We start from the raw sequence: 12163 nt of genomic DNA on the forward strand, positions 1-12163 counted from the left end.
AATGTCTTAGTTCATCACATCGATTGCGATCTTTGTACATCAATACTATTTCGGTTCCAGTGAATCAATAAATGTTTAGAAATTCATTTGCATTGTTTAACCGAAATTTTTGAATTGAACGCAACGAATTTGCTCAAAAGAGAGCTACCAATCGGCATGAAGTGTGTGCATATGGCGACACAGTCAACTTAACGAAATGTCACCAACACGAATAGCAAGCGAACACATCGCAGTATCAATGCTGTAGGATATGCCAAGCTTGTCATTATTCAGTGAGCCACAGAGTGGAGCAGATATTTTTAGAGATCCGTGAGAAATCATTTTCAGCAGAAAAAGGTCGACGACAAACGTGAGTGTTGAATATTTTTTTTATTTTCTATTCATTTTTTCTATGCAATTTTTGTGATTCGGTCGTAAAAGAGAAAAATCATGAAAATCAATTGATGCTCATGAAAATTGGTTGCACATAACCCAACTTATGAGCGTGTGCGATGAGTGCACATATTTTTTCCAAAGACATTCGTGGTTTACATTTAATAGTTATTTTAAATTTTGACTATTGATTTTTGATATTGTCTTTTCGATATCAACAGATAATGAACCCATTCAAAGGTGTTCCTGGTGGACGCAGAAAGCGCAAGTCAAAGTCGGCAAAGGTTGAAGTCAAGCAAGAGCCTGGTATTAAAGAAGAGCCGAACGACGGTGATGATATCATGAACATACCACGACCGAGTGTTAATGGAAGATATCGCGCGAATTACGAAGTACCGTTCGATTTTGAGTATGACTTTGATGAGGTAAAGAAAGAAATCAAATGTGAAGAAGAAGAGACGGACAAAGAAAAGGACTCGACACCATGTGAACGAACGAATGGGAGCATTGTCGACAAAGGTAACAACAAAGATCATATGGGTGATGCAATCGATGTTCAACCACCGCAGTCAGTCGGAAGTAGAAAGAAACGGAATGGAAGCTCCAAAAGAGGAAACAAACGAGCGATTCCCAGGAATCAAGCGGCCAAAAAGCAAAAGAAGCACAAATGTCATGTGTGCAATCATTTGGCAAGTGACAAGTCCCACCTCATAACACACTTGCGAACTCACACCGGAGAAAAGCCGTATCAGTGTGATGTTTGTTCGAAGTCGTTTGCACAAAAAAGTAATATGAACAAGCATAAGAGAACGCACGGCCAATTCCGTTGTTCAAAATGTAATCATGGATTTGAACAAGAATCAGTCAAGATCGATCATGAAAGACTATGCGATCCTCTCCGTTTCGAATGCGATATTTGCGGATACAGAGCATTGCAAAAGCCAAATTTGGAAAGACATATGCAGGTGCACTTAGGAGAAAAGCGGTTCGAGTGCCCAATTTGTTTCAAGTCGTTTACATGCAGCTCTAATCTCCGAATTCATTCAATGACTCACAAAGACGAATTGCCAAATGCCTGTTCCAAATGTGGTCGACGATTCGCCGCTCGAGACGATAAGCAAGCACACGAAACACGCTGCCAACGAAGTCCCTTCGCATGTAATCAATGTCATTGCAAAACTGTTCACAAGACTAATTATAAGACACACTTGCAATCAAAACACGGAGCAAAACGATCGATCAAATGTGGAATTTGCAGCAAACAGTTCGTCCAACAGATCAAACTAAATCAACATCTATCATCAGCAAACAGCGACCAATATCCATTCCAATGCTCCAAGTGCTTCGGAGGATACGCAAGCAAAGACGCAAAAATTGCCCATGAAGATGTATGTGGCCACCGTCAGTACCAATGCCATTTGTGCAAAGAATATGGGCGGTACAAATACTTCCTGAAGATTCACATGCGAAAAGATCACACCGGAGAGCGGATTCAATGCAAGGTGTGTGCAGCAAGCTTTGTCCAGAAAAGTCATGCCGATCAACACACGAAAGCAGTTCATCGTTTGAAGAAATAATAAACCACCCATCTCATTCGTTGAAAAGTGGTCAAGTTTTCAATGAATTGTTCATTATTCCTTTTAATAGATAAATCAATTGAGTCAGAGCTTGATCCGTTTGAAACTTTCAACTTGAAAGACTATCTAGATTTAGACATCCATTTAGATGAATTCGAAATTATTTTAAATTATCATTCAATATTTTCTAATCATAAAATATTCAGTAACACTGATATCGATTTGAGCTCCATTTTTGAATGAAACAGAACAGAAATACATTGGAACCGGAATAAAAAAAGAAGAAGAAGGAGAAGGAGAAGAATGTTGCTTTTCATTTCTGAGATTATTTTTGCAGCGAATTTCCTGGCCAGCGAGAGACACAAATGCTTTTGGAAAATTCAAAGTATGTCGTCCATAGCTCTTATTTGAATTGCTTTCTAGTTACTCGTCCATTTACTCAATTCCTTGCCGACACTTCAAGAAATATCACACTCTGAACAGCAGATATTTTCCATTGCAAAAGAATAACAACAACGTATAAATGAACGACTTAGAGTGCGATAGGTTCTGTGCGATTTCAGTTGTTTCAAACAGCCACAATGAACTGAATTCACATCATTTTCCCGCACAAAATCATAATGGATTCAATCTCATCAGCCTCAATTCGATTTTATTTTGTAATGTTATAGCATTTTTACTTCATAAATCTTAGTAAGCCAAGTCGTTAGCCGGGTTGATAATTACATGTGTCGTGAGCTATTTTGTTTTCATCTTAATTCGATGCATTTGTTGAGCCAGAGTTAGATATAGTATTTGCTGTGTTCGCGAGACATGCATAATTCTGCGATACTAACTTATTTACACTTCAAAATCAGCGAGTTTTTTATTACTTAACAACTAAATGTTTCAATCACGCAGAATGCCGTCACCAACATATCCATCGTTTTGGCATTGATATCGCTTTCCATTTTCGGCCATCCATTCAGTTTCGTTGTCAAGACTCAATGAATATTTAGTAAAACATTAACGTCGACAGAGTTTTAAATGGCACCATTGTCAATGTCAATGACAATCTGTCATTCACTCAATTATCACAAATGTTTAATTCAAATGGCAGGACGAAGTTTATGATTGAATTTGGAATTGGAATTTGTAGAAGAATGTACTGCATGAATTTAACCGATATTTTTGAATTGAGCTCTGATTGTGCTCAATTGACAGCTACCAATGGAGATGAAGTGTCACTTTGCGTCGTTGAGAACTTGACGAAACTCACCAACACAAACAACACGCTTTCCAAGCGTGTAAATATTAGCTTTGATGCTGTGGCCTACACTGTACGTTGTTCTGGATTGTTCCTTCGACCACCGAGAGAGGAAGACATTTTGGAAGATTCGCAAAAACAAATATTTTCTGTAGAAAAAAAAGAGACGACAAACGTGAGTGTTGAATGTTTTTCATTTTTTATTCATTTGGATTCCAATTTTCGAGCATAAAATTTGTGATTCGGCTGAAAAAATGAAAAATCATGAAAATTGATAATACATAACCCAACTTAGGTGCATTTGCGCTGAGTGCACATTTCGTGCGTAGTTTTTCTTTGCAAAAACACGTGGCATGAATTTAATCGAATCACTTCCCATCATTATAAAGTCATTGATACTCGATTTTAATTTTGTTGATTGATTTTTGTAATTTTTCTCTCGATTCCAACAAGATATGAATCCGTTCAAAGGTATTCCTGGTGGACGCAGCAAGCGCAAGTCCAAGTCGGCAAAGGTTGAAGTCAAACAGGAACCGGTGATTAAGGAGGAGCCCACCAACGACGGTGACGATGTCATAAACATACCACAACCGAGAGTTGAGGAAAGATATCGTGCGAATTACGAAGGGCCGTTCGATTTTGGGTATGAATTCAATGTGGTAAAGGATGAAATCAAATGTGAAGAAGAAGAAGAAGCGGGCAAAGAAAAAGATTCGGTACCATACGAACGAGCGAATGATAATGCTGCCACCAGAGATGATGGCAACGAAGAGTCTATGGATGACGCAATTGATGTGCAACAACCGAAATCAGTTGGCAGCGGGAAGAAACGAAATAAAGCATCGAAAAACCAGAGCAAACGAACCATTCCCAGGAATCAAGCGGCCAAAAAGCAAAAGAAGCACAAATGCCATGTTTGCAATCATTTGTCAAGTGACAAGTCTAAGCTCAAAGTACACTTGCGAATTCACACTGGAGAAAAGCCGTTTCAGTGTGACGTTTGCTCGAAGTCCTTTGCACATAAAAGAATCCTGAACCGTCATAAGAAAACGCATGGCTCAAAGCCGCAGTTTCGTTGTTTAAAATGTTATCAAAGATTTGAACAAGAATCAGACAAGATCGATCATGAAAGGCTATGTAGTCCCCAGCAATTCGAATGCGATATTTGCGGATATAGAACGATCAACAAATCACATTTGATAAGACATATGCGGACCCACACCGGGGAAAAACCGTTCGTGTGCTCAATTTGTTTCAAGTCGTTAAGGAGCAACGCACATCTTCTAAGTCATTCGATGACTCACAAATTGGAACTACCGAATGCTTGTGCGAAATGTGGTCGACGATTTGCCACTCCGGACGATAAGCAATCACACGAAACGCGCTGCCAACGAAGTCCGTTTGCATGTAATCAATGTCATTACAAAACTTTTAGGAACCATCATTTGAAGCTGCATATGCAAGGAAAACACGGAGCCAAAAGATCGATTGAATGTGAAATTTGCAACAAGAAGTTTGTCAAACAGATTACATTAAAACAGCATTTGTCATTAGCACACAGTGACCAGTTCCCATTCCAATGCACGAAGTGCTTCGGGGGATACGTAACCGAAGATTCAAAAATTGCCCATGAAGATGTATGTGGCCACCGTCAGTATCAATGCCATTTGTGCAAAGAGTATCGTCGAGACAAACAAAAACTGACGATTCACATGCGGAAAGATCACACCGGTGTGTGGGTTCAATGCGAAGTGTGTGCAGCAAGCTTTTCCGATGAAAGTAGTACCAATCGACACATGAAAGCAGTTCACTTCTTGAAGAAGAAATAAATCGCGTATTTCATAAACTTATTAAGACACACTTCGCTCATAATTCCTTCAACTATTAACTAAACTTATTATTCTATACGTTTCAAACACCTTTACCATTTGAAATCATTTCGATTTATCATTCAATACTTTTTATTGCCACAAATTCATGAATAGCTTCCTTAGATTCAAGCTCCATTGTTGAATGAAACCAAACAAAAATAAATTGTAACAGAAACATAAAGAAAATCGAGTTGACATTTATTTCACGGTTTATTTCTGCAGAAAATTCATCTTGACTTATTCATTAGTTCAATGGAACAAAAGCCTTTTTTGGCAAATGTGTTATTTCAACGAGAGTTTGTCCGTTTTAATGATGATGTTACAGTTTCAACGCGTGATTTTATTCACAATTACTAGTAATAAAATATTTGGTTTTAATTAATATCTAAATATCATGTGTACATCGGTTCAATTTGCATACTAATTCAGCATAAACGCATCACATCAGCCTTAATCCAATTTTATTTAGGTCAACTGTAGCTTTTTCCAGGAATGTCAACCAACAAGTCAGTCGTAAGTCGGCAAATAATTTAGAATCGCTCATTTGATCACACAAACCAAACATGTGTCTCACTTTCACGTTTGATCGTTCAATGTTCATCTCAAACGAGCATGTTCCTTCCAATAAGTAGTTCAGTCAGTGCGATGTGAGAAATGCAAGACAAACCAATGCGATTCCAATTCGATTTTTATGACATCAAAGCTGAAGAAGATGACTTTATCGCATTCCCGAGGCACGGACATTGGACAATTTTAAATACTAATGGGTTTACATTCAAATAAACGAAGAAAAACTAACGATTGAGTTTGTTGTTATTTCACAACCGTCTGTTTCTATTACAATAAAGCCTCCCGACAAGAGACACTCCCAATAGTGGCAAACATGAATTTTCCCTCCAAATAATCATACGCGATTCAGAACAATGCTATTCTATTACTGCGATGTTCTACTGAATTTCTTCGTATCAACTTTCAATGTGCAATTATCGTGTGATGAAATCTCTGATTTTTGAAAGGCAATTTCTCAATGAGGAATTCCCATAAGTACCTTAAACTACAATGTTAAAATGTTTAACGGAATGTAATGCATCAAAATCGGGTATCGTATTTTACCTACGCAATGATTGCACATTTCAAGAATGCATTCTATTTCGATATTACAGATTTAATAGATGTTAAGTCATTGACTTCCTGCAATGTGGAAGTAAATATTGACGGCTAAATGCAATACATCCCTACTAAAAGTATCTGTTGCCTATTGAACATCGAGCATCGCACAATCATCCAGCATTTGTAATGCGACCGATCCTAGTTTTGATAAAAGCCTTGCTCAACATTTGATTTTGTAAAATAAAAATTTCGCATGAATTTAACGAACACTTTTGAATTGAACTCAACGAATTTGCTCAGAAGGGAGCTACTAATCGGCATGAAGTGATGCATGTGGCGACGTTGTCAACTTAACGAAATGTCATCAACACGAATAGCGAGCGAACGCATCGCAGTATCAATGCTGTAGGATATGCTAAGCTTGTCATTATTCAGTGCGCCACAGAGTGAAGCAGATATTTTTAGAGATCCGTGAAAAATCATTTTCGGCAGAAAAAGGTCGACGACAAACGTGAGTGTTGAATATTTTTTTTATTTTCTATTCATTTTTTGGATTCCATTTTTGTGATTCGGTCGTAAAAGTGAAAAATCATGAAAACCAATTGATGCTCATGAAAATTGGTTGCACATAACCCAACTTATGAGCGTGTGCGATGAGTGCACATTTTTTGCAAAGACACGTGGTTTGCATTTGATTGAAGCACTTTTTATCATTATCGAGATATTAAAATAATTATTTTGAATTTTGAATATTTATTTTTGATATTGTCTCTTCGATATCAACAGATAATGAACCCATTCAAAAGTGTTTCTGGCGGACGCAGCAAGCGCAAGTCAAATTCGGAAAAGGTTGAAGTCAAGCAAGAGACGGTGATCAAAGAAGAGCCCAACGACGGTGATGATGTCATGAACATACTGCGTTCGAGAGTTCATGGAAGATATCGTGCGAATTACGAAGGACCGATCGATTTTGCTGATGACTTCGATGAGGTAAAGGATAGAATCAAATGTGAAGAAGAAGAGACGGGCAGAGAAAAAGAATGGGCACCGTGCGAACGATTGGATGACAGCGCCGCCGCCAACGATGATGACAACGAAGAGCTTGTGGGTGATGCAATCGATGTGCAACAACCGAAACCAGTCGGCTGTGGAAAGAAACAGAATGGAAGCTCCAAAAGGCAAAGCAATCCAACGATTCCCAGCAATACAACGGTCGAAAAGCAAAAGAAGCACAAATGCCATGCGTGCAATCATTTGGCAAGCGACAAGTATCACCTCAAAGTACACTTGCGGATTCACACTGGAGAAAAGCCGTTTCAGTGTGATGTTTGTTCAAAGTACTTTGCACGAAAAAGTCATCTGAAAGATCATAAGAAAACGCATGGTCAATTTCGTTGTTCAAAATGTAATCAAAGATTTGAGCAAGAATCAGACAAAATCGATCATGAAAGATTATGCAGTCCCCAGCAATTCGAATGCGATACTTGTGGATATAGAACGATCAACAAATCACATTTGATAAGACATATGCGGACCCACACCTGGGAAAAGCCGTTCGAGTGCTCAGTTTGTTTCAAGTCGTTTGCAACCAACTCTGATCTTCATAGGCATTCAATGACTCACATCGATGGACCGCCGATTGTTTGTTCAAAATGTGGTCGACGATTCACCGTTCGAGATTATAAGCAAGAACACGAAACGCGCTGCCAACGAAGTCTTTTCGCATGTAATCAGTGTCATTACAAAACTGTCCACAAGGCTCATTTGAAGCGGCACATGCAATCAAAACACGGAGCAAAAAAATCGATCGAATGTGAAATTTGCAGCAAACAATTCGTCCAACCAATTACATTGAATCAACATTTGTCAACAGCACACAATGACCAATTCCCTTTCCAATGCTTCAAGTGCTTCGGAGGATACGCAAGCGAAGATGCAAAAATTGCCCATGAAGATAACTGTGGCTATCGTCAGTTGCAATGCCATTTGTGCAAAGAGCATCGTCGAGACAAACAACAGTTGAAGACACACATGCGAAAAGATCACACCGGAGAGCGGATTCAATGTGAAGTGTGTACAGCAAGCTTTACCACAAAAGCTCACGCCGATCGACACATGAAAACAGTTCACCATTTGAACAAGAAATAAGTCGCACATTCCATAGATTTAATAAAACGCTTTTGGATTTGAAATCATTTGCAAACAACATTTAATATTTTTCGCATTATATAAACTTCATTAAAAAGAAACAGAAATAAATTGAAATAGCAACAGAAAAAGAGAAGAGTGTTGACTTTTATTTCGTAGTTTTTTCTCACAGCAATTTCTTCTTGGCTAACGAATGAAACAAAAGCTGTTTTTAGAAAATATGTTATACGTTGCGTTCTGATCAGGTTTATTTATTCGCAGGTTTGCACGTTTTTAGGATAATATTAAACTTTCATAGCGTTCAAAATTTCCCATATCAAAATATTTACTTTCTGTTGATTTCCAAATATTATTTGTCTATCGGTTCCATTTCTTCAATCACATTGCAAGTATTTTCGATCGCAAACAAAAACACGCTCCTTTTATGCGACTCTTTCCCAATGCATTGTTGGCTGGATAATGATACGCGATAGATGAATGAATGATTCAGAGTGGTTCTATGTCATTTCAATTGTTTGTGCAAGCCACAGAATTCTCTCGATTCGTATACTTTATCAGCCTAAATTCGTAATAAAATCCATTCCTAATTCAATTTTAGCTGAATTGTAGCATTTTTCGGGAATATCAGCAAATAGCTCAGTTGCTAGTCGGCACTCAATTCATTATCATACGTCAATTAAGCATGCATTTCACACTCGCATTCAATCATTCGATGATCCTTTCGATAAACATTTAGTATATTCGGTGCGATTTAAGAAATCTCAGAAAAGTCCAAGATGATTCAAATTAGATTTTACGACAATAATACTCAACAAAATAAATTCATCACATTCGCAATCCCAAGGTATAAACAATTGAACCCGTGAGCATAAAAACGAATTACAAAAAAAATCGCCGATCAAAACGTAACATAGATTTGTCGGCGTAACATACCAGTGTACAATTTGTTCCGAATTGAAAGAGTAACAAATAATTGTTTCAACAAAAGCATAGCGAAAGAGTTTGTTTTGGTAACAGTTTGTTTATATCACTCAGCGAAACCTACCGCGATAAGTGACACTCGCAATAATGGAATATGTGATGAAATTCCGAAAAATTGAAGGTAAATCTATCCATAGTTGGTCAGAAGCAGAATTTTTGAATGTTCAACGAAATATAAGAGCCAAAATGTCTTAGTTCATCACATCGATTGCGATCTCTGTACATCCATACTATTTCGGTTTCAGTGAACCAATGAATGTTTAGAAATTCATTTGCATTGTTCAACCGAAATTTTTGAATTGAACGCAACGAATTTGCTCAAAACAGAGATTGACATGAAGTGTGTACATGTGGAGACGTTGTCAACTTAACGAAATGTCATCAACACGAATAGCAAGCGAACGCATCGCAGTATCAATGCTGTAGGATATGCTGAGGTTTGTCATTGTTCATTAAGTCATAGAGTGGAGAAGACATTTTGCAAGATCCGTGGAAAAAACATTTTCAGCAGAAAAAGGTCGACGACAAACGTGAGTGTTGAATATTAAAATTTTTTTATTCATTTTTTGAAATTGCAATTTTTGTGATTCGATCGAAAAAGTGAACAATCATGAAAATCAATTGATGCTCACGAAAATTGGTTGCACATAACCCAACTTATGAGCGTGTGCAATTAGTGCTCATATTTTGCAAAGACACGTGGTTTGCATTTGATTGAAGCACTTTTTATCATTATCGAGATATTTAAATAGTAATTCTAAATTTTGACTATTGATTTTTGATATTGCCTTTTCGATATCAACAGATAATGAATCCATTCAAAGGTGTTCCTGGTGGACGCAGAAAGCGTAAGCCAAAGTCCGAAATGATTGAAGTCAAGCAAGAGCCTGATATTAAGGAAGAGCCCAACGATGGTGACGATGACATGAACATAACACGTTCGAGAGTTCATGGAAGATATCGTGCGAATTACGATAGGCCGATTGACTTTGACTATGGCTTCGATCAGATTAAAGATGAAATCAAATGCGAAGAAGAAGAGACGGGCAGAGATAAGGACTCGACACCATGTGAACGATCGAATAAAAGCGCTGTCACCAACCATGATGACAACGAAGAGCCTATGGGTTACGCAATCAATGTTCAATCACCAAAACCAGTTGACAGCGGAAACAAACGCAAGGGAAGTGCGAAAAAGCAGAAAAAACGAGCCATTCCCAGGAATCAAGTGGCCAAAAAGCAAAAGAAGCACAAATGCCATGTGTGCAATCATTTTACCGGAAGAAAGTTTGACCTCAAAATACACTTGCGAATTCACACTGGAGAAAAGCCGCATCGTTGCGAAGTCTGTTCGAAGTCCTTTGCACGAAAAGGTGCTTTGGACAGTCATAAGAAAACGCACGGCCAATTCCGTTGTTCAAAATGCAATCAAGGATTTGAACAAGAATCAGTCAAGTTCAATCATGAGTGGCTGTGTAGTCCGCAGCAATTTGAATGCGACAATTGCCGATATAGAACGATCAACAAAACCCATTTGACAGAACATATGCGGACACACACCGGGGAAAAACCGTTCGTGTGCTCAATTTGTTTCAAGTCATTTGCACAGAACATTGATCTTCAAAGACATTCGATGACTCACAAAGTTGAACTGCCGAATGCTTGTGCGAAATGTGGTCGACGATTTGCCACTTCAGAAGATAAGCAAGCACACGGAACGCGTTGCCAACGAAGTCTTTTTGCATGTAATCAGTGTCATTACAAAACTTTTAGCAAGCAACATTTAGAGCAGCACATGCAATCAAAACATGGCGCTAAAAGATCGATCGAATGTGAAATTTGCGGTAAACAATGCGTTCAGCAGATGTATTTAAATCAGCATTTGTCATCAGCACACAGTGACCAATTCCCATTCCAATGCACGAAGTGCTTCGGAGGATATGCAACCGAAGATTCAAAAATTGCCCATGAACATGTATGTGGCCACCGTCAGTATCAATGCTATTTGTGCAAAGAGCATCGTCGAGACAAACAACAGTTGACGATTCACATGCGGAAAGATCACACCGGAGAGCGGATTCAATGCAAAGTGTGTGCAACAAGCTTTACCAGTAAAAGTGATGCCAATAAGCACATGGAAAGAGTTCACCGCTTAAAAACGAAATAAGTCACGCATTCCACAGACTAACTAAAACGCAGTCTTGATTCCGTTAAAAAGATTCATTAATTGAACTCATAACTCGATCCACTCAAAAACTTTCATTTTCAGAATTTGAAAATATTTTCGAATCATTTAACATTTTCTAGCGTAAAAGCTCATGATTTGAGATTTTCAACCATCATTTCAGATTTAAGCTCTATTCGAATAACATAGAAATAAATTGAAGAAGAAACAAAAAAAAAGAAGAATATTGACTTTGATTTCAGAGTTCATTCTTACGACATGAAAAGATATTAGCGGGGGGAAAGAGGTTTCGAAAAGAATGGAGAGTAATTCCGGTTTTTTCGATTTGCTTGTTGGTAATTAATAAATAGGTTTAAAATTGACATCTCTTGCAATAATTTAGCCCAAATTTATTTACTCAGTGCTTGCTATCGTCAAAAGCCGTGAGAAACATGGTAAAATAAAAAGAATTACATTGGTAATCCCAAACTTTTCCGTACCGTTGGCCTGCGTTGTCCGTAGGTACTTTTGGTTATTTTTTGTGAATTTTCTTGAAATAAAGGCAGTGAAAATATAATAATAAAAATAAAGTGAAAAATCGGTCAACTAAAACTTCGACAATTTTGTATGAGAGGTACCCGTAAACCGATTCTCATTGGCTTTAAACTTTCTGAGGTTTCATTTTTTGGAGAAA

At 37.9% G+C, this 12163-nt stretch overlaps 3 protein-coding genes across 3 annotated transcripts in view; all 3 read left to right on the forward strand.

Moving 5' to 3' along the window:
• LOC129575907 (zinc finger imprinted 3-like) overlaps positions 1 to 1827 on the forward strand; it is a 4273-nt gene extending 2446 nt beyond the window's left edge. The window contains exons 2-3 of the mRNA XM_055460143.1: positions 594 to 1061; positions 1678 to 1827. Coding sequence (XP_055316118.1) covers positions 594 to 1061; positions 1678 to 1827 — 618 coding nt within the window. The remainder of the gene's footprint in view (positions 1 to 593; positions 1062 to 1677) is intronic.
• A 1823-nt stretch (positions 1828 to 3650) lies between these two features.
• LOC129575908 (zinc finger protein OZF-like) lies at positions 3651 to 5024 on the forward strand. The gene has a single exon (XM_055460144.1). It carries the CDS (start codon positions 3651 to 3653, stop codon positions 5022 to 5024), a length of 1374 nt encoding a protein of 457 aa, XP_055316119.1.
• Positions 5025 to 6186: 1162 nt separating this feature from the next.
• Positions 6187 to 11472, forward strand: LOC129575909 (oocyte zinc finger protein XlCOF7.1-like). Its single transcript, XM_055460146.1, has 4 exons — positions 6187 to 6270; positions 6963 to 7444; positions 7784 to 7970; positions 10111 to 11472. Exons 1-4 carry the CDS (start codon positions 6187 to 6189, stop codon positions 11470 to 11472), a joined length of 2115 nt encoding a protein of 704 aa, XP_055316121.1.
• Positions 11473 to 12163: the final 691 nt, after the last annotated feature.

Source organism: Sitodiplosis mosellana, unplaced genomic scaffold, assembly GCF_009176505.1.
Source record: "Sitodiplosis mosellana isolate CC-2019 unplaced genomic scaffold, AAFC_SMos_1.0 Smas_scaffold_6170, whole genome shotgun sequence".
In the NCBI taxonomy this organism is placed as follows: domain Eukaryota; kingdom Metazoa; phylum Arthropoda; class Insecta; order Diptera; family Cecidomyiidae; genus Sitodiplosis; species Sitodiplosis mosellana.